Source organism: Balaenoptera ricei, chromosome 1 (assembly GCF_028023285.1).
Source record: "Balaenoptera ricei isolate mBalRic1 chromosome 1, mBalRic1.hap2, whole genome shotgun sequence".
NCBI classification, from domain to species: domain Eukaryota; kingdom Metazoa; phylum Chordata; class Mammalia; order Artiodactyla; family Balaenopteridae; genus Balaenoptera; species Balaenoptera ricei.
In genome coordinates, this window is record NC_082639.1 from 172,686,011 (window position 1) to 172,709,606 (window position 23,596).

At 36.6% G+C, this 23,596-nt stretch overlaps 2 protein-coding genes across 7 annotated transcripts in view; one reads left to right on the forward strand and one right to left on the reverse strand.

The window, feature by feature from the left end:
• Nucleotides 1-12,470, reverse strand: part of MIA3 (MIA SH3 domain ER export factor 3) — a 79,043-nt gene extending 66,573 nt beyond the window's left edge. Inside the window, exon 1 of the mRNA XM_059942091.1 lies at nt 12,403-12,470. Coding sequence (XP_059798074.1) covers nt 12,403-12,451 — 49 coding nt within the window. The 5' untranslated portion in view covers nt 12,452-12,470. The remainder of the gene's footprint in view (nt 1-12,402) is intronic.
• Nucleotides 12,471-12,671: 201 nt separating this feature from the next.
• Nucleotides 12,672-23,596, forward strand: part of TAF1A (TATA-box binding protein associated factor, RNA polymerase I subunit A) — a 33,405-nt gene continuing 22,480 nt past the window's right edge. For 4 of the 6 annotated variants that reach the window (XM_059942104.1, XM_059942121.1, XM_059942116.1 and 1 more), the window contains exons 1-4: nt 12,672-12,763; nt 13,919-14,051; nt 17,957-18,126; nt 22,240-22,353. In XM_059942104.1, the coding sequence (XP_059798087.1) occupies nt 13,931-14,051; nt 17,957-18,126; nt 22,240-22,353 (405 nt within the window). In that variant the 5' untranslated portion in view covers nt 12,672-12,763; nt 13,919-13,930. Of the gene's footprint in view, nt 12,764-13,918; nt 14,052-15,583; nt 15,659-17,956; nt 18,127-22,239; nt 22,354-23,596 lie in introns of those variants that run through there. The other 2 variants (XM_059942111.1, XM_059942120.1) reach the window with 2 other exon arrangements.

The window sequence follows — 23,596 nt, forward strand, 5'->3', positions numbered from 1 at the left end:
AAAAAAAGATAGATAATAACAAGTGTTGGCAATGATGTAGAGAAACTGGAAATCTCATGCATTGTTGGTAGAAATGTAAAAGAATACAGCCCCTTTGAAAAACAATATCTCAGTTCCTCAACAGTTTAAACACAGAGTTACCATATAACCCAGTAATTCCAATCCTAGGTATAGAACCAAGAGTAATGCAAACATATACCCACACAAAAACTTGTGTACAAATATTCATAGTATCATTATTTATAATAGCCAAAAATGAAAACAACTCAAATGTTCACCCAACTAATAAATTAGTAAATAAATAAATAAAATGCTGTATATCAATACAATAGCCAAAAGAAAAAATGGGGGAAATAATACATGCTACAACATGTATTGATACATGCTACAACAGGAATGACCCTTGAAAACATTATGTAAAGTGAAAAACTCCAGCCACAAAAGACCACATATTGTATGGTTCCATTTACATGAAATGTCCAGAATACACAAATCTGAAGAGACAGAAAGTAGATTATTGTTTGCCTAGGGCTGGCAGAGATGGGGGAGTTGAGAAAGGGGTGACAGATAAAAGGTACAGGATTTCATTTTAGGGGTGATGAAAATGTTCTAATATTGATTGTGGTCATGCACAACTCTGTGATTATACTAAAAACTGTTGAATTGTTCACTTCAAATGGGTGAGTGTATACTTATGTGAATTATATGTCAATAACACTGTTACAAAAAAATAAGAAGATTCCCATGCCAAAAAGCAAATTTCTAAATGTGAAAAACAAAACAAAGCAAAAAAGATGGTGAAATATATTTTCAGACACACAAAAGCTAAAAGAATTCATCATTACCATATCTACACTGCAAGAAATGTTGACGTCTTTCAGCAGAAAGAAAATACCAGATGAAAATCTGAATCCACACCAAAAAGTGAAGAGTACAATAAATGTATATATGTGGACAAATATAAAATATATTTGTTTAAAATAAATAAAAGGTAAAATGATTTTTCTCATTTAAAAACTCTCTTTAAAAATAATTAGCTATTTAAAGTAAAAATAATAACACTATACTGTGATGTTTATAACATATGTACATACATGTAAAATGTATGACCATAAGCATATAAAAGCAGGAGAAGAAGAATGGGAGTATACTGTTGTAAAGACCTAAAACTATAAGGGAAGTGATAAAATATCACATGAAGGAATACTGTAATAAGTTAAAGATGCATATTATGAACTTTATAACAATAGTAACAACAACAACAAAACCACAAAGAGTTATAGCTAGTAAACCAACAAACAGACAACACGTTCTCAATTCATCCAAAGGAAGACAGAAAAAGAGAAAAGGAGAACAAAGAACAGATGAGGTAAATAAAATGCAAATTGCAAGACCATAGATTTAAACCTAATTTTATCAATAATCACATTAAACATAAATGGTCTAAACACCCCTATTAAAAGGTATAGATTTTCAGATTTAATTTTTAAAAAGGAAGACTTGGGACTTCCCTGGTGGTCCAGTAGTTAAGACTCTGCACTCCCAATGCAGGGGATCCAGGGTTCGATCCCTGGTCAGGGAACTAGATCCTGAGTGCCACAACTAAGACCCAGTGCAACTAAATAAATAAATAAATAAATAAATATTTTTTAAAAAACAAAGAAATAAAAAGCAAGACTCAACTCTACACTTCCTATAAGAAAACACACTTTGGGCTTCCCTGGTGATGCAGTGGTTAAGAATCCGCCAGCCAATGCAGGGGTCACAGGTTCGATCCCTGGCCTGGGAAGATCCCACATTCCACGGAGCAACTAAGCCTGTAAGCCACAGCTACTGAAGCCATGCGCCTAGTGCCCATACTCTGCAACAAGAGAATCCACCTCAATGAGAAGCCTGCTCGCCGAAACTAGATGAAGCCCCTGCACAGCAGTGAAGACGCAACACAGCCAAAAATAAAAAACAAACAAATAAATAAATTTATAAAAAAAACAACAACACACTTTAAGTATAAAGGCACAAATAGGTTAAATGTAAAGAAAGATGAATCAAGCTAACGCTAATCAAAAGGAAGCTGGAGTAGCCATATTATTGTCAGACAAAGTAGATTTCACAGCAAAGAATATTACCGGGGTAAAGGAAGTTGTTTAATAATTTTAAATAAGTTAAATCATCAAGAGGATACATGTATTTTAATTGTTCATCTTAATAAGAAAGCTTCAAAATATATAAAGCAAAAACAGAACTTACAGGAGAACTGCACAAATTTATAATTATAGTTGGAGATTTCAAAAGCCGTCTTTCTCTCAATAATAGATAGAATAATTAGAGAGTCAATAAGGATATAGAAGACTTAAACAATACCATCAGTTTACTTGACCTAATTGATCTCCATAGAACACTACCCCAAAACAGCAGAATACACATTCCTTTTTCAAGTATTTGTGGAACGTTTACCATGATATTGTGGGCCATAGAACAGTACATTTTAAAAAATTTGAAACATACAAAGTATGTTTGTTGATCTAATGGAATTAAATTAGAAATCAGTAACAAAAAGATCTCCACATTTTGGAATCTAAATAACAAACTTTTAAATAACCCATGAGTCAAAGAACAAAATCAAACAGGAAATTAGAAAGTATTTCACAGTGAATGAAATTGAAACCACAACATATCAAAATTGGTAAAATGTTACTAAAGTACTGCTTAGAGGAAAACTTACAGCTTTAAATGCCTATGTTAGAAAACCACAAAGGTCTCAAATCATAACTTCACCTTCCACCTTAAGAAACTTGAAAAATAAGAGCAAATTAAAACCCAAGCATAAGAAAGGAAATAATAAAGATAAAATCAGAAATCAATAAAATAGAAAGCAAAAAGAAAATAGAGAAAATCAACGAAACAAAAGTTGATTCCTTGAGAATCCTAATAAAACTTACAAGGCTCTAGTCAGATTGATCTGGAAGAAAACAAAGAAATGACACTAATTGCCAACATCAGCAATGACACAGAGGACATAACTACAGACATTAGAAGAATATAAAGGGAATATTATGAACAACTTTATGCCAATAAATTATACAATTAAAGTGAAATGTGCCAAGTCTTTGAAACACACAGACTATCAAAACTCACTTTAAAAAAAAAAAGATAACCTGAACAGCCCCATATTTATTTATTAGAGAAATTAATTGGTGGCTAGGAGAAAAAATATTTTCCAACAAAGAAAACTCCATATCCAGATAGCTTCACTAATGATTTCTATCAATATTAAAGGAAAAAATAATACCAATTGTACACTACAAACTTCTCCAGAAAAATTGAAGAGAGTGAAATATGTTCAAACCCATTCTACTTATCTGAGAACCAAGCCAGAAAATAACCTTGTAATAATGATATTACAAAAGCCGCACGAATACCAATGCAAAAATTTTTAACATAATTTTAATCAAGTTGATTCCATCAATATATAAAAACTATAATACATCACTACCAAGTGTGTATTATCACAGGAATGCAAGGTTATTTTAACATTCCAAAGCCAATCAATGTAATTTATCATGTGAACATTAAAAAAAGAAAAATAATATTATCATCTCAATAGATACCAAAAAATATTTGACAAAATCTTACATCTATTATTGGTAAAAATTCTCAGCACCTTGGGAATACAGGTATTCTGCAGAGATATTGTGGGTTTGGTTCCAAACAATTGCAATAAAGCAAATACCACAATAAAGCAAGTCACACAATTTTTTTGGTGCATGTACAAGTTATGTTTACACTATACTGTAGTCTATTAAGTGTGTAATAGCATCATGTCTAAAAAAGTACATTAAAAAATAGTTTATTGCTTAAAAAATAATAACCATCATATGAGCCTTCAGTGAGTGTCGTCATAGTAAAATCAAAGATAACTGATCACAGATATGATATGATAATAATGAAAGAGCAATATGATAATAATGAAAAAAATTTGAAATATTGTGAGAATTACCAAAATGTGATACAGAGACATGAAGTGAGCAAATGCTGTCAGAAAAAATGGAGCCAATAGACTCGCTCCATGCAGGGCTGCTACACAACTTCAATTTGTAAAAAGCACAATATCTGTGAAGCAATAATGCAAAGCGCAATAAAACGAGGTATGCCTGTAGGAGGAAACTTTCTCAAATTGATAGAGGGCTTGTACAAAAATCCTATAGCAGGAAAAAAAAAAAATCCTATAGCGGACTTCCCTGGTGGCGCAGTGGTTAAGAATCCGCCTGCCAATGCAGGGGACATGGGTTTGAGCTCTGGTCCCTAGTCCGGGAAGATCCCACATGCCACGGAGCAACTAAGCCTGTGTGCCACAACTACTGAGCCTGAGCTCTAGAGCGCACAAGCCACAAGTACTGAGCCCACATGCCACAACTACTGAAGCCCGCCTGCCTAGAGCCCATGCTCGCAACAGGAGAAGCCACCACAATGAGAGTCTGCGCACCGCAACGAAGAGTAGCCCCTGCTCTCCGCAACTAGAGAAAGCCCGCGCACAGCAACGAAGACCCAACGCAGCCAAAAATACATAAATAAATAAATTTATTTAAAAAACCCCCAACCTATAGCTAGTGTCAATCTTATTGATCAAAGACTGAACCCTTTCCTTTAAAGATTAGGAAGAAGTCAAGGAGGTCTGCTCTTCCCATTTCTATTCTACACTGTACTGAAGTAGTGAAAAAGGCAAGAAAAATATAAAAGGCCTAAAATTGGAAAGGATGAAGTGAAATTTGCAGACAACGACTATGTAGACTATCCTAGGAATCTGCAGAAAAGCTACTAGAATTAGTGAGTTTGGCAAGGTTTCAGGATACAAGAACAATATGCAAAAATTAATTGTGCTGTTATATGCCAGCAATGAACAATCAGAATGTGAAATTAAAAGCACAATACTTTTTACAATAGCACCCAAAATGAAATATTTTGGGGTAAATCTGATAAAAGATGTGAAAGAACTGAATACTGAAGAGTATAAATTACTGTTGATGAAAATTAAACAACGAAATAAATGGAGAGCTAAACCATATTCATGGATTGGAAGACTTAATATTGTAATAATGTCCATTTTACTTAAACTGATCTATGAATTTAATGTAATTTCAATCAAAATCCTAGCAGGTTTCTTTGTAGAAATCAACGAGCTAATTTTAAGATTTATGTGGAAATGCAAAGGACATACGATAGCCAAAATATCTTTAAAAAAGAGAAAGTTGGAAGAGTTACACTACGGTTTTCAAGACTTATTATAGTTACATTAATTATAATAGTGTGATATTAGTGTAAGCAGACACACAATAGGTCCACAGAACAGAGCAGACAGTCTAGAAATAAACCTACGCATATATAGGCAACTGATTTTCAACAAACATGCCAAGGCAGTTCAATAGAGAAGTGTTCATCTTTATAATAAATGGTGCTGAAACAATTGAATAGCCATAGGTTAAAAAAAAAAAAATCAACCTCAACCCTTACTACACACCATATACAAAAACTGACTGGAAATAGATCATTGACCTAAATGTAAGAACAACTTATTGAAGAGAACATAGGAGAAAATGTTTGTGACCTCAGGTTTGCCAAGATTTCAAAAATACACACAAAAACCACAAACTCTAAAATAAATAAATCAGTAATATGGGCTTTATAAAAATAAAAACGTTTGCTCTGGGGCTTCCCTGGTGGTGCAGTGGTTAAGAATCCGCCTGCCAATGCAGGGGACACGGGTTCGAGCCCTGGTCGGGGAAGATCCCACATGCCGCGGAGCAACTAAGCCTGTGTGCCACAACTACTAAGCCTGCGCTCTAGAGCCCGTGCTCTGCAACAAGAGAAGCCACTGCAATGAGAAGCCTGCGCACCGCAATGAAGAGTAGCCCCTGCTCTCCACAACTAGAGAAATCCCGCATACAGCAACGAAGACCCAATGCAACAAAAATAAAATAAATTAATTTTTTAAAAAAAGTTTGCTCTCACTTCTACATTCACTGTTATGAAAATGGAAAGGTAAACCACAGACTGGGAGAAAATATTTGCAAAACATACATTCAACAGAGGAATTGTATCTGGAATATATAAATAACGATTACAACTTATTAATAAGAAGACAAAAAACCCAATTTGAAAAAAGTGGGTCAAAAATTTAAACAGACACTTCACTAAAGAAGATACAAATGTGGCAGGTATGTATTAATGTAAGAAAAGATATTGAATACCATTAGTCATTAGGGAAGTGCAAATCAAAACCATAATGAGCTATTATGGCACATCCACTAGAATGGCTAAAATTTAAAAGACTGATCATAACAGATGTTGCCAAGGATGAGGATAATTGGATCTCTCATAACGCTGCTGGTTATAATTTAAAATGATTCAACCACTTTGGAAAACAGTTTGACAGTTTCTTTAAAAATTACACCTTATCATTTGAATGCAGTCTTTCCACTCCTGGATATTCACTCAAGAGAAATAAAAGTATATATCCAAACCAAGACTTGTTCGCAAATGTTCATGGTGGCTTCACTGGTAATAGTAAAAAAACCACACACAAAAAAACCAAAAACAAACAAACAAAAAACAGCTGTCCATCAACAGCTAAATAGATGTTAAATTTTGAAATATTGCTCAGCAATAACAAGGAACTATTGATACTAGCAACAACAAAGAAATTCTGAGTGAAATAACACAGACCCCTAAAATAATACACACTGTAAAACTGCATCTATATAAAATTCTAGAAAATTCTAACTAACCTATGACAGTGGTTGCTTCGTGATAGAGCAGGGAGACTAGGGATGGACACAAAGAAACATAAGAGAAAAGACAACAACAGTAATGAGACCTAATCTTACTAGAGTGAAATGATCCTGTTAAAGAGTAGTGGGAGATAAATTTGGGTGGCTAGGGTAGGTCGGATTTTGAAAGATTATTAATCAAGCACAATAAATTAGACTTAGAATAAAAAACAGAAAGCTATCAGACTTTAAGTAAAGGGATCATATAACTGAAGTGGAATTTAAGCAAGTATCCTGTTCTAAACGCCAAGGAGAATGAGGATTTGTGCTGGGCATGGCCAGTAGAGTTAAATCCTTTTCCTACAATTAAAAAGCCACGTCAAAGTCATGTCAAAGGGTATGTTCTCCTGGGAGTGCGTCACATACAAGGCAAGGTCTTCTATCACCATGTACTATTTGTCTAGTCCTGACAAATATTATTCCCATTTCTACTGAACTAAGAAAGAAACTCAAACATCTGAAATTGCCAGTAACACATAGGCTTATATAGAAGTTCTTGTTTCCGGTTCTGCCTAATTTACCTTGGCACTATTTTCACAGAAGTCAAATATTTGGTGCTTTGATCAAATACAGAACAAATTCCAGGGTTAGGGCCTGGACAACACAATTTCCACAGTGTAGACTGTTTGGCTTTACCTATTTATGGTTTTCAGATAGGAATTACTTCCTTACTAGGACAATAGCATAGGCAGAGAATGTAGTCAAAAGCATTAAACTAGGTATCAGAAGTCTAATTGTGTGACCCTAGGCAAGTTGCTAACTTTTCTGAGTATCAGATTCCTTGTCTATAACATTGGGGCTCATGGTAAAACTTCATAATGTTTCTATAAGAAGCAATGGGAGGGACTTCCCTCCTGGCGCAGTGGTTAAGAATCCACCTGCCAATGCAGGGGATGTGGTTTGATCCCTGGTCTGGGAAGATCCCACATGTTGTGGAACACCACAACTACTGAGCCTGCACTCTAGAACCCATGAGCCACAACTACTGAGCCCGCGTGCCTACAGCCTGTGCTCTGCAACAAGAGAAGCCACCGTAATGAGAAGCCCGCACACCACAAGGAAGAGTAGCCACCGCTCGCCGTAACTAGAGAAAGCCCACGCTTAGCAACAGACCCAACGCAGCCAAAAATAAATAAATAAATACATAGAAGCAATGGGATAATATATTAAAATGTTGCCCATTTATGTTGCTTAAATAATTAAACAGCAGAACTTCAGGCTCTTACAGCCAATAGGAATGGTTGATGGTACAAGAGTCTCAGCAAATCAATGACTTTGTCACAGAGGAGACATTTTTTGATAGTACCTCTACCATGGAAACTGTTTCCTTCTTACTAAAAGGTAGCAAGGAGGGTAACAGAACCCCCAAAGTGTGCTTGTGAGGTCAAACGTGCCTTCTGGAAGGAGACATTGAGAGCTGAGAGGGAGAAAATATGCCCTTGACGTAACATACAATCACAGCAGATGTTACAGATCATACACAGCAAACCTCCTGAATGTTCAGCATTTTGATTGATACAAGCAGTATAAATTAGGATCCGGAACATAAATACCATTATGAAGACTGCACTTAAGAGTGGATCCTAAGCAATTGCACACCGAAAGAGTAAGAATTCTCTGCAAGTACAAAAGCTCATTCCAGTTTAATTCTACATGGGATTTGAAATGGTATGGAATACATAAGAGGATGAATCAATGACATCAAACTAGAATGATTAAACAGAGAATCTAAATATAACTTGATATTTCCCTTAGTTCTCACTGATTCTCTAGAACAATGCTGTCCAATAGCAATATAATGCCAGCTACATATGTCATTTAAATTTTCTAGAAGTCACATTAAAATCAAAACGGATGAAGTTAATTTTAATAAATTTTATTTAATCCAATATATCCAAAATATTATCATCTCAACTTGTAATAAATATAATAATTATTAATGAGACATGTTACATTCTTTATTTCATATGATATCTTTGAAATCTGGTGTGTATTTTACACTTACAGTACATCTCAATTTAGGCACATTTAAAGGCAGCACAGCTCTTGAAAGCAGGGATTAAATATTAACACCAGATCCAAACCATATACTATACACATTTGCACATTATTTTGTATACATTTTAAAGAAAAGCAAAACTTAAAATTGTGTTTTAGGATTTAAAATATTTTTGGCCAACCTCTCTTGGAACTTCTGTGGAAAGAGAAAGAATGATGGTGATTATCTCAAAACCTCCAATTTTTTGTTTGCCATCAGACTTTTGTTATTTTGTTATCATTTATTTTTCATAATTACCTTAAACACATTTACTATTCTTGACAAACATAAACAAACCAAGAATGACATCTAAATGTGTAATAAAACAATTTGCACAAGAGCCCTTATCCCCTTAGGTTGAACTGTAGGAAAACACAGTTGCAGAACATGTAACTTGTTTAGGCAAATGTTTCTCACTAGAGCTCTATTGGCATTTTGGGTGGAATATTCCTACCAGTTGCAGGATATACAAAAATCCTAGCCCTGGCTATGAAATTTTAGTACCATCCTTAGTCACGGTAACAAAATAAAAACTGCCCCCATGCATCCACATCCTTCCCCAGTAGAAAGGACACCAACCTCCCAGTTGAGAAGCACTGCTTAAGGCTTTTGTTAAAATCTGATCAGTTAACAAAGCACCTGCGGTTGTGAATATTCTGTAAAAGAAACGAATTATAATATCAACCTAAGAAAAAAAAATCCCTATATATCAAAGTTACTTGGATCTACAAGGGAGATATTATATATATATATATATATATATATATAAAAATATATATATATATATTTATATATATATATATATAAAATTAAAGCTAATACTACCTTACTAGATGTCTTACATGTCTGAATTTGAATTTTCTCTCCTCTGAGAGGGGTCTTATATTGTTCTACTTCCACATTCCCACATTTGTTCCCTCTTCCGCATTATCTTATCTTAAATTTACACCTGAATTAATTGTATTTTTTTCTTTGTATTAATAGTCACATCATGGATATATTTTGAATTATTTGGAATGACTGTAGAGGATTTTTTTCCCTTTATTCTTAACAAAAGAACATGCTTCTCAATTAAAACTTAGGAGAATATAGGTTGAGATGCAGTATGTAGAGTTATTTGGATAATAATTGTCATTAAGTGGGAATTCCCCGGTGGTCTAGGGGTTAGGACTTGGCTATTTCCTTGCCGTGGCCTGGGATTGATCCCTGGTGGGGGAACTAAGATCCCACAAGCTGCGAGGTGGCGTGGTAAAAAAAAAAAATTGTAATTAAGTAAATATACATCATCTTCATGACGGCTGATCTCATTTACCCCTTATAACCAGGTTTCTCCACAATAGAACGCAGTTACTCCTCGGCATTAACAGCTACCAGTTGTAAAAGCACCCAGGAGAAGCAATATAGTCAGTGACTATCATAATGATTGAGATGTATGATGATATCAGTAATTATTTTTAGTATAGATATCTTTTGGATACAACAATCATCACTAATATGATCATGTATCTTTAAAATTTTATGTATGTATGTATGTATACTAATCGAATCTCTGTTGTGAGCATAAACATTAATTGGTACTCTAGAACAACTGTTGACAAACTATGGCCAATAGGCCAAATCCAGCCTGCCACCTGTTTTTGTAAATAAAGTTCTATTAGAACACAGACATTCTCATTCACTTACATTTATCTATGACTGCTTCTGTGCGGCAACAGCAGAGTTAAATAGTAGTGGTGACAGAGAGACTGTATCACCTACAGAGTCTAAAATATTTACTGTCTCTTTAGAGAAAGAGTTTGTTGACCCCTGCTGCAGATTGTAAGTTAAAGGTCAGCAAAAAACCTACACAAATGATTTTTCTTTTCTTATGGCTAGAACGAATTTTATGGAATGAGATCAAGGAGCTGTTAGTTGTCTTGGGCCAAGGTCTCTTCCTCATGAAGGAGCATTTAGGACTGGAAATCTTGACACTGTCTCATGTCAGAGGTGAGAAAACCTGGTGAAGTTCATTTTAATGAGATTTAAGAAGTACCTTTTCTAGAGAATTTTCAGGTGAATCTAATCTTTCTAATTGGTGTCTGAAACATTCTTTATTAGATTGCAGGGAATCTAAAAGCTTCACGGGAATAATCGAAAGGTTTGTGGGAATAATATTGTCTAAATAAGAGTTTGCAGTTTTTAAAAAAATGTAATTCATCATGTTAAGTTGCTCTTTGGCACAATGCAATTGTAAGAACATCTTTTTGTTCCTTAGAACATGTTTTCTCCTAGATTGGAATCTAGAAGTCTTTGGTATGCTTTGCTTTGTTTTATGTTTGCATTTTTGTCATGCCATTTCTTTTTTTTTAATCTTGTTTATGCTATCGGTAGTATAGTCATTTTCTTTTTACTCTCTTCTCTCCAACATTTTCTACCAGAATTGTACCATGGAAAAGGAAAGAGGTAGGTAGAGGACAGAAAGATATCAATGTTAGTTCTTAACTTTCTGTCTTTTGTCTACTGTTGTCTACAGTTGTCTGATAATGTTAAGGTAAATTGGAAATATCTTCCCCATTTTTGTGGGAGCATGAATTTCTAGCCAGATAAAATCCATTCTAGTTTGGCTTTGGTGAAATTATACTTCATAGCAGGGGAAGAAATGTAGCCAGACCAAACCTTTATACAATAAAAGTATGGCTATATTATTTTCTGTGTGTCCTCTTGGACCACAACTGTCATTTAGGTCAGCCTAGCCTGTGGAGTTAGAGCAGGGGCTTGAGTGAGACCAAGGATTTATGACACAAAAAGCAGCAGGAGAATTTTTCTCACAAGCCCATAGCTACTGCATAGTATTTATGAAGACAACATATAATCAAGTATTTCAGCATTTTAAGGAATCCCTGTACAAATTCTCACTAGACCCTTTAATCACCTGTACAATATTGTGATTCTGCTCAAATGGTTCACTTTCAGGGCAGGGGAAACTCAAAAGATTCCTGTGGGAGCCCATGCCATTATTTGTGCAGCCTTAGTTATGAACAAAACTCTTGTAATGACTTTAAAGCTGCTTCTCTTTAACTTTCACTACTTAGTCCGAGTTCCGTTCCCTGATGCTACGAAAAAAGTCTGACTCTTCCTTCACAGATGAACCCCCCAAATTTTGGAAATATTGTGTTCCAACGAGTCTGTGCTTTTCCAGGGTCATCTTCCCTAGAACCCCTCAATTTTCCCTCATTTCGCATTTAACCATCTTACTTTCAACCCTTATTTCATAAGTTCATCAACGTTCCTCATGAAAAGTGACTCCAAACCGGTGCACAGAACCACTCCCGCTGAGAAGGAAAAGATATTCTCGTCCAAATTTTGGGGGAGCAGTCATTTAAATTCAAAGCTAAACCTTTAATGAAAAAGGAAAAAGATTTCAAGGAAGCAATTAACAGGCTATGCAGAGATTTATCTTGTTAGGGCCACGAGCCGCGCCTCCGAGGCTCGCGGCACGCGCCAGCAAGCCAAGCAGTAACTGAAAGGTCGTCGTACGGGGAACTACTCGAGTAAACTGACATTCTGCTATTTGGACTGTTACCCTCATCCAGCCGACCTCCCGTTGCATTAATCTTCATTTGCAACTAAAGTCTCCCACTTCTTTCCGCTGAGACAGACTAAGATGTACACCTGGGTCCAATCCAATGGGAAGGCGGCTGCCCACGGCCACTTCCGGGTCACTTCCGGGTCGAGGCGCCTCCAGCGCCCAATCGGGAGTTAGGGGCGGGGCTGCGTCTGCGCGCCGCCGTAGCGTCGGGGTCAGGTTTTGTACACTTCCGCTCTCAGGTCGCTAACTCCGCTTCCCGTGAGAGTTTGCTCACGCTGGTCCGGAGTCTGGAGACTGAGTTTGGTGTCGCAGAAGAACTCTGGCTTTAGGCAGGTAAGTCCCGCGGTTGTCTTCCATCTCGTTGCCTGCGTTCACAGTGGAACGGGAATGGCTGTAGTAGGTTTCACCCGTGTTCTCCTCATATTTTCTCCTGATCCTCTGAAACCTTGAGTTCTGAGGGCGAGCCTGGAGGGGTGGGGCAGCTTTGGTTACCGTGACAACTGCAAGACACCAGTTTAGGCTTCGAGAATTTGGGAAGGGAGAGCTTCTTCTGAAATGACTCCTTAAAATACGTGTGAGTCGGGTTCAAACTCAAGTGTTATTTCAAACCCGTGCTCGTAACCACAGAATTTGATTTTGAAAGGTTTATTCGGGTTGTGATGTGGAGAAACCAAATTTGAGGCAGGGTAAATAGTTAGAAAGCTAATGCAGCAATCCAGACACAGTTTGAAGGTGTCCCGAGCCAGGGGAGTGGTGTAGAGTTGCGGAGCAGAGAGAAGATAGGAGAAGTACTAGCAGGTATTACCAGCAGGACCTAATAATCAATTGGATATGTGGAGGAGGGAGAGGGGTCCTGAGCATCTGGACGGTTAAGTCCAAACTCAGCTTGGCACAAAGCTGTTTTTGTAGATTCTTTTCCCGTCATCTGCCTTCCACCCCCCTCCTCCACTCACACCCCAAACTCTGTTCATGCCAAGTGTGTTTGGTGTTCTAGTTCCCAGAATATTGTCCTCACCTTTTTGTGACACTGAGCCAGGTTACATAGTTTCACTGAGCCCTTCAGTTTTTTTCAGCATGAAAATGGAAGAAAGTAATACCACTTACCTCCGGATTTCTGTAAGGATTAATAGCCCTGGTGTATAGAAAGGGCCCAATAAATGTTAACTACTACTGTTATTATTTGTCATATTGTTTTATTATATATTATTTTGATGTTTCTTCCTCTAGATGACTTTTTTTAAACTTAAAAGGTTAATATCTATCTTTGTATCTTCTTGAAATATAGTAGTAGTTGCAGTTGTCTTTTTTTTTTAATGGGTCATTCATTTTGACTGCTGCTGACATAATTAAATTCATTTCTTTAAAGGAACTACCAGGTACAATTAATTTTGTTGATCATTGATATTTATTAGATAAAAGATGGCTGTCTTTCTGTATAACTCAGAAGCCTGTGGATTAAGATGTACAAAAAGTAACTGATATTCTCAGTCTGGAATAGGTATGAGTGATTTCAGTGAAGAATTGATAAGGCCCACAACAGAGGATGAACAGGAGGAACCGCGTGTGCCCTCTGGTACAGGAATGTGTCTTCCTTGGCTCCAAAAGCATATAGAAACCATAGGTAAGTAAAATAACATATAGCCATTTCAGCTCTAATGCAAGGAGATGATAAGATTCAATATGGATACAAAAATGGATAACCAAGCTGGTTCAACTTTCAAAATAAGAATGTATGAGGATTTTTTTTAGGCTGTTAATAAAAAAGAAATAATAAAAATAGATTCTTTTTTTTCTTTTAGAATTCTTTTCCTTTGAATTAATAACAGTCTCTATTATGGTAGATACACTTTTTTTTCCCCTAGTAATACTTACTGAGCATTTATTATATCCCTGGCATTGGTTAAATATTGGGGATACATAGTTGAAGAAGATATGATCTCTACCACTGAGGAGTACATACCAGAAGTTTCTGTTGAATTGCATTGAAATAAGCCCTAATAGAATTGATTTATAATAGATTTCAAGAAAGGAATATGTTCTTCTATTTTCATCTTATGTAGAAATAAACAAGTTTTTCTATGGAATAAATTCCTTATCAGAATATATAAAAGAAGCAGTTTTCTGTATGTTGGCATGTTGGGTTGTGTAGTCCTGGGAATACATTTGAACCAGCACTTTTCTAATTGCCCACAAATATATCTTTCTTAGCCTGGCTTTCTTTCCCTTGACTGAGATTCCCTGGCTCCTAGAGTTTAGCTCTTATTTCTTTATTTTTTAATCTAAATATTATCTCATTTAATTATCTCAGTAAATTAATCCTCAGTAAATCTATGTGCAAGGCATTTTAGAGATGAGGGAACTGAACTTCCGAAGAAGTTAAAATTCTTAATGCCGGTATCAGGAGTCAAATCCAGGCCTATCTGATCTCAAAGCCTACATTGAGATACATATATTGAAAAAAGGGATAATATATGTAAAGTGCCTAGCATAGAGCCTCATGCATGGTGAGTGTTGAAAAAGTAATAGTTTACTTCCTCTTTTCTCATTTTATTTTTGCTGAATTAATGTACATGGTTTGAGCCAGGTTTGAAAGAATGGTACTTCAGAGGGCATGCTACCTCACCCCTTGTAGGGAACTAGTAATTTAAAGTTTCTGCTAGTTTTAAGGCATACCTGGGCATGTGTCTGTCACCAGTGTCCTATAGAGAGCTTGAGTCAGTCCACAAACAAGTAGGTTTAAGACCAGAATTTACATGCTTAGACATGTTTCATATAGTACAGATAGCTTGTTAAACCCCAAATACTTTCTGTCTGCAATGAGAATATAGTTGCAGGTAATACTGACATTGTAGTGGTAATTAACCATAGTAGGAAAACACAATTGCCTAACAATTATTTATTTTTTATTCTCTTAAATTTCTTTTGGCGTTTTGAAGGGTGTGTCCCCTAGAATAAAAACTTGGAAGGTGGGCACCAATCTGGAATAAAGCTGTATGTTGAGCACCTAGAATAGTGCTTGGCTATGGTAGTGCTCAAAAAATATTTGTTGACAGGCTGACAAGTTTCCAGGTTATTTCAAGGATATTAGAAATTAGGTTGATGGCACTGGTTCTTTATTGTACCTCATTCCATCAAATTTATTTTCCTTGACAGTTATTCTTAAAGTTTATCAGCAACAAAGAAGATTATCTTTTGCTCACGAAGGATGAAATGAGAGCTACTCCTGAGGTAATTAGGCTCAGTTGGAAGACAGGAGGGGAATTTTCCAAGGATTTATGTATCCTAGTCTAAAGTTGATTTCCAGTTTGAGCTGTGAAAACTTGAGAGGTAGAAGGGAGTCTGGCCTGAGATCAGTTTTCCTTTAGGTGAATAACCGAGGTTTTAGGGAAGAGGTATTTTGTCACTTTCTTGGCCTAGCTGCCTGGTGTTGCTGCTGATACTGGGAGTTTGGGTGTAGATCCTGTTAAATGCAGCTTCTAATTCAGAGAGGTGGGTGGGACATAGTATTCTGCATTTCTAATAAGCTCCCTGGGGATACTAAGACTACATCAGGAGCCCCAGGTGATTTGTATGTACATTTAAAAAGTTTGAGAAGCACTGGTCAAGAGAAATAGTCTTTGGGACTTCCCTGGTGGTCCAGCGGTTAAGACTCTGTGCTCCAAATGTAGGGGGCCCTGGTTTGATCCCTGGTCAGGGAATTAGATCCTGCATGCGGCAACTAAAAGATCCGGCACACCGCAACTGAAGATCCCGCGTGCTGCAATGAAGATGCCGCGTGCCGCTACTAAGACCCGACACAGCCAAATAAATAAATAAATAAATCTTTAAGGGAAAAAAAAAAAGAGAAATAGTCTTCTACTTTTTTTTTTCCTGAAGAATTAGGTACTATCTTGCACAGTTTTAAGGTGCCATCTAAAAATTGTATCATAAGTTTGAGAGTTGCAAAAGGCATAATTTTCGGCATATATTGGCAATTTTAAATGAAATTATCATGTGACTTAAAAAAATAATTTGGTGGAATCTAAATAATATAAGGATGTGATACCTTTATCATCCATTTAGTATTTATGAAAAAGCTTTTAATAGATGGAATTTTATATTGTTCCTTTTTCTTTTATACTTTTATTCTTGCCATAAAGTATATATCTACATTTAATTAATTTTTATTAATATCCTGTAAGGTTTTAAGTATTAAAATCTCTTCTGGATTAAGAAATCATTGTAATTGATTTTTGTACCCACCTAATCAAAATAACATAAGTAGTGTTACAATTTTTGTTAAATTTTAAGTATTAAAGGTAAATTTTTATTGCTTATTTATCCCAATAAAATGGGTAAGGTTATCACTTTTTTCCAGTTCTTATATCTGTGGATGAATATTACGTATTCCTAGAATGAGAAAAGATTTAGCTTCAATTCTACTGTATTTTGTTTTAATTGGTGGAAATTCTGAGAAACTTTAGTCACATAAGTAACTAGCTGGCAATGAATGGAGTTTAATTATAGTAATGTATCATGTCTTTGGATTCCTTCTGAATTATTTATGAAAAAATTACTTAGTGATCTAAAATAAAAAATTATTAGGTTCTCCTACAATTTTGATAAGCAAAGAATTAAAAATCACCTGACTTGCAAATGGATGTGTTAGAGTCGTTCACTTTCTCAACACTAAACACCTGTATTTTCACCTTAAGGTAAAATATAATGATTTTGATCATGAAGCCTTGTGTATAGGCACAGTTTTCTAGGAGATCAATTTTAGGAAAGAGTATGTGAGAAAGTTGAAGATCTGCAAGTTGATTGCTGTAAAACTATCTTTGCATGGTACTTATTAGTCTCTGTGTACTCCCAGGGGTGAGGGTACCCCAAATGGAAGACTGCTGGCCTGTACGCGTCTTTAGTAGCGTGGGAAGGGAAGAAGAGGTGGCAATATGCCACCTGTTACTCATAACCGGGGTTGTAACTAAGCCCAAATATTCTTAACAAGAGGATTGTCAGTACTTTAGAGATATAAATGCTAATGTCTACAATTATTATCTCATTTGCATTTACATCACTGAGTTACTGGGAACTCAGTCCTTAAAAAATAAAAGTGCACCTCTTGGTGTTTTCAGAACACAGGTAGGTAAAAAAGACCATACTTTCCTAGGATGACCCTGATGATTTTTACCCATTCTAAATACTTGGGACTGTGCTTTTGGGGCCCTCTTTAAGAGATTCTTCCCAGATTGTTTAGTGCAAGGATGAAAGGACAGTTGAATCAGATTTGAAGGATCTGGTGATCCCAGTAGCCCGAGAATGTCAAATTAGACATCTTCTAATTAGACATTTTTTTCATTTGCTAAAACTAGTTAAAATGGGTGGAAGAGTTTGTTTCAAATGGAGCCAGCTTTGGAATTGGGGATGGGTTGGGTTAAGTAATACCTACTGCTCTACTTGTTAAAACTATGCTTATCAGAAATAAGTTTCTTAAATTGTTGATTTGGGATCACTGTGGGTCAAGACTCTCCTCTTTAACCTTTATAGCGACTGGAGGAAAACAGGAGAAGGATTTTGCTCAGACAACAAGTGCTTGTTTAAGTCTTATCCAAGAAGCTCTGCTGAAGCACCAGTGGCAGCGAGCTGCAGAATACATGCACAGTTACTTTCAGATCTTGGAAGATTCAGATAGCAACAAAAGACAGATTGCACCGGAGGTAAGTAAGGTCTGAGTCTGCTGGAAGATAGGACAGAATCCTGGGTGTTTCTGCCTCTTGAACTCCACCCAGAATAGCTTTTGCTATTGGTTGATTTTACTAAAAGCTACTAAAAGTGGTTTTGGGTAGAGAGTTTGTATGAGGACATTTTTTTGCACACTTCTTTTTCCTATTATCATTTTAAAGGAGACAAAAATAGCTTTAAATCTGAATTCTCAGATTCCCCAATACTCATTCATTTAAATAATTCTTTCCCTGTGTCCTTATTTTCCCCTTTCTGTAGGACGTTCCCCATCTTCAAACAAACATGTTATTTCTCCCATTTAGCATCATCTCTTGACCCCTACTTCTTCCACAGGCTGTGCCCCATTTCTGCATTCTGCCTTTCAGCAAAACTCCTTGAGAGAGTTGTGTGTACCTGTCCATTCCAAACCCTTCCCAGTTAGACTACCCACCGGCCATCACCATTTCTACCAAATTGCTTTGTCAAGGTCAACAATGATCTCCATGTTGCTGAATCCAGTGGCAGATTCTCAGTGCTCATCTGACTTGATCTGTCAGCAATATTAAACATAGTAGATCATTCCCTCCTGTGTGACATAGTTTCTTTGTCTGGCTTCCAGGACACGGTACTCTCAGTTTTTTCTCCTACCTCACTGACCATTCCTCGGTCTCCTTTTCTGACTGCTCCTCTTCTCCTTTGCTTTCTGACGTGGGACTACCCAAGAACTCTAACCCTTAGTTGTTATCGTTATCTGAACTCACTCTTGATGATCTCATTCAGTTTCATAGCCTTACATTCAGTCTGCATGCTGGCAATCCCCAATTGTGTATCTGGGGTCCTGACATCTCTCTTCAAGTCCAGATTCCTGTATCCAGCTGTCTACTCAACGTCACCTCTTGATGTCTAGTATCAGCTAGTATGGTATGTCACATCATAGTAACATATCTAAACTAGGTCTTCTGATATCCCTGTCCAGCCTAATTTTCCTCATCTCAGGTGACGTTTCCTTTATGTGTCTAATTGCGAGGGCCAAACTCTGGGGTGTTTTTTCTTTTATACCCCATATCCAAACCATCAGAAAATCCTGTTAGCTCTACTTTGAAAACACGCTCCCTGCAGTCTGAGTACTTCTCACCTCCTCCATTGCTGCACCTGGACTCAAGTCCCTCTCACCTCACTTAGATGACTTCTTACCCTCCCCTACCCCTGCAGTCTATTTTAAGCATAATAACCAGACTGATCCTTTTTTTAAAAAAAACTGGTTTTATTGAGATATATTAACACACCATACAACTCACCCATTTAAATTGAGCAGTTCAGTGTTTTTTCATATATTCACAGAGATGTGCAACCATTACAGCAATCTAGATTTAGAACATTTTTCATCTTGCCCAAAAGATGCCCTGTACCCACTTGTAGTTGCTCCTTTCCAACCCCCAGCCCCTGGCAACCAGTAATCTACTTTCTATTCTGGACATTTCATATAAATGGAATCATATAACATATGGCTTATTGTGAATGAATTCTTTTACTGAACATAATGTTTTCAGGCCTTTCCATATTGTAGCGTATTAGTACATCATTTCTTTTTATTGCAAAATAATATTCCAGTGTATGGCTCTATCTCACTTTATGTATCGATTCATCAGTTTTTAGACATTTGGGTAGTTTCCACTTTTGGTTACTATGAATAATGCTGCTTTGAACATTTATGTACAAGGTTTTTTTTTTTTATGTACAAGCTTTTGTATGGATGTTTGTTGTAATTTCTTTTGGGTGTATACCTAGGAGTGGCATTGCTGGGGCATAAAATATATGTAACCTCTTAAGGAACCACTAGACTGTTTTCCAAAGTGACTGCACCATTTTACGTTCCCACCAGCAGTATACGAGGGTTCCAACATCCCTACATCCTCGCCAACCGTATTATTGTCTGTTTTCTTGATTTTAGCCATCCTAGTGGTTGTGAAGTGGTATCTCATTGTAGCTTTGGTTGACATTTTCCTAATGATTAATGATGCAGCATAGTCCTTTTAAAACATAAGTCAAATCATGTCACTCCTCTGCTGAAAACACTGCAGTGTCTTCCCATTTCACTCAGAGTAAGAGCCAGAGTCTTTCTGATTGCCTGCAAGTTCTCCGTGCTCTGCCCACTCCCCTTCCCCCTTTGACCTCATCTCCTATTACTGTCCAACTTGCTTTTCCTTCTCCAACCTCACTGACCTCCTTGCTCTTTCTTGAACAACCATACTCCTTCCTGATTGCCTTTGCCTTTGCTATTTCTTTTACTTAGGAAGGTCTTTCTTCAAATATCACTGTGGTCACCCTCCTTCAAGTCACACCTTCAGTGGGGCCTACCTTGACTATTTAAAATTGCAACTGGCGCTTCCCTGGTGGCGCAGTGGTTAAGAATCTGCCTGTCAATGCTGGGGATACGGATTCGATCCCTGGTCCGGGAAGATCCCACGTGCCGTGGAGCAGCTAAGCCCATGTGCCACAACTACTGAGCCTGCGCTCTAGAGCCCATGAGCCACAGCTACTGAAGCCCGCGTGCCTAGAGCCTGTGCTCCGCAACAAGAGAAGGCACCACAATGAGAAGCCTGCGCACCTCAACGAAGAGTAGCCGCTGCTCACTGCAACTAGAGAAAGCCTGCACGCAGCAACGAAGACCCAATGCAGCCAAAAATAAATAAATAAATAAATAAAATGAAATTGCAACTGCACACCAACCCCCTTCACTTTCCAGCTGGCACTCCTGATCCCTTTATTCTGCTTCATTATTTTCCCATAATACTTGCCAATTTAATTATTATATTTCTTGGTTATTGTCAGTCTCTCTACAATAGAATGTAAATTCCACAAGGGCAAGGATATAGAACAGTGCCTGGCATATATTGTTAAATTTATTCTGTAAACACTTTATCCACAAATAACTTCACATGAATATCTCAAGTAACTTTTACTATTACAGTAACCATTGCATCAGTTAGATATTTAATAGAGCCAAAAAATATTAAAGAAAAAAATTTAACCATTGATTGAAAGTTTAGTTAATGGACTAAAGTTATATAGATCTGTAAAACATTGGGCAAGTTACAGTCTCTTTTGGTCCAGAGTTTGTTTTACAAAATGAAAGAATTAAATCAGTGGTTTCCAGACACTTGTTTGGGCTCTGTTTAAATCACATGGGGCTTTTGTTTAAAGTATAGATTCCTGTGCTGCACTCCAGTTCTACTGAACTGAAGTCTGAATCCCTAGAATATTTATTTTTTAGTGGTGTCCCAGGTAATTCTTACATACAACAAGGTTTAAGAACCACTGTGATAGGATAATCTCCACATTTTCTGTAAGCATCAGAATACTGCAATTTGGTGTTCTGTAAATGAAATCTTGATCTTTCTGAGTTGGGAAGATGAGTATTATGATTACTCAAAACAATCAGTATGTATGTTCAGAGAAAGAATTGATTTAAAATCCACTTAAATTTACTTTGAAGTCACTATTATTGAAGTACTTTAAATTGGGGTAAGAGAATAGACCATGCAAAAGAAGAGCTCCAAGTTCTGTCACCAAAGTTTTGGTGCTCCGGGGCAAAAATATTTTTATTAAAATTTGTCCATAGCTGATGAAAATTCTTAAATTGGAGCTCTAAATATAGACTAAATATATGTCAATAGTTGTAGAACTTGATGGGATCTCAAGAAACATCTAGTCCATAGCTCTCATTTGGTAGATAATAAATATGAGGCTGAGAGCAGTGAAGAAGCCAATATTAATAGAACCCAAGTTTTCTGACATTAATATTCTTCCTGCTATACTAGTTAAAAATGTTATTTTCAATATGTATCTTAACTGCTTACCTTCTTTAGACTACTAACTACTATTATAGTTACCTGGTATTTTTATTTAGTCAACAGAAAAGATTTTTATCCCATAAGATATAATATTAGTTTCACTGGGTAAAGTACAGTAAAATGTTGACGGTAGTGGTGTCTAGAAAAAGGAACTATAGGTGGTTTTTTAACGTTGTAATCAGAAAAAAAGAGCTTTCTTAGATATTGGTTTAGGCAAGGATTTTACAGTTTTGTTAGTAATTTCTGTTTTGACAGATTATTTGGAGGCTTGGAAGTGAAATTCTTTATTATCATCCCAAAAGCAATGTGGAGACTTTCAATACCTTTGCTGACCGGATGAAAAATATTGGTGTCATGAATTACCTGAAGGTGAGTATATAGGTTTTGTGAATTTACATCTGTGGCATTCATTTCTAAAAATTGCTTGTCTCAGTGATGAGGTAGGTAATAATGTAAAAAGCATGAGAAAAGGGGTAAGACACCTGGGTCAATAAGAGAAGCTGAAAGAAAGCAGCATCGTGAGAACCATTTACTTCTCCATTTCCTGTTGCCTACCACGTTGTCTGAGTGAAAGTATCTTCTCTTTGTGTATCTCTGGCTGCCAGAATCAGTCCTTCAGAGATGGCAGTAGTGCGTCATTATGATGATGGGCCAAATTCTAATATGTTTACTTAAGTCAGTTGAGGTCTCTGAGAATTGATGCTTTTGGAAAAGGGAAACAGCTAAACAAATTGGGAATTTGAATACTTAAGAAAAAAATTGTTTCCAGCTTTGTTGAGATATAATTGACATATATCATGTAAGTTTAAGGTGTAAAATGTGATGATTTGATGCATGGATATATTGCCAAATGTTTACCATAATGAGGTAGTTAACGCCTCCATCCTCTCACATAATTACCATTTTGTTGTTGTTGTTATGGTGAGAAGGTTAAAGCTCTATCCTCATAGCAGTTTTCAAGTTAACAGTGCTATAGTCACCATGCTGTACATTAGATCCTCAGACTTACTCATCTTATGAATGAAAGTTTGTGTCCTTTGACCAACATTTCCCCATTTTCTCCACCCCTCAGCCTGTGGCAGCCAGCATTTTACTCTGTTTCTATGGGTCGGATGTTTTTAGATTCCACATAAAAGTGAGATCATACAATATTACGATTTTCTGTCTGACTTATTTCACTAAGCATAATGCCCTCAGAGCCCACCCATGTAGTCACAGATGGCAAGATTTCATTCTTTTGTGTGGCTGAATAATATTCCATCGTGTGTGTGTGTGTGTGTGTGTAACATTTTCCTTATCCATTCATCCATCAGTGCTCACTTAGATTCCTTCCATGTCTGGGCTTTTGTGAATAGTGCTGCAGTGAACATGGGAGTGCAGGTATCTTGTCGAGTTAGTGATTTCACCTTTGGATATATATGCAAAAGTGGATTGCTGAATCATATGGTAGATCTACTTTTAATTTGTTTGAGGAACCTCCATACCATTCTCCATAGTGGCTGGACCACTTTACATTCTGAAGACAGTGTACACCAGCAGTGTACAAAGGTTCCCGTTTATCCACATCCTCACCAACACTTGTTATCTCTTGTCTTTTTGATGCTAGCCATTC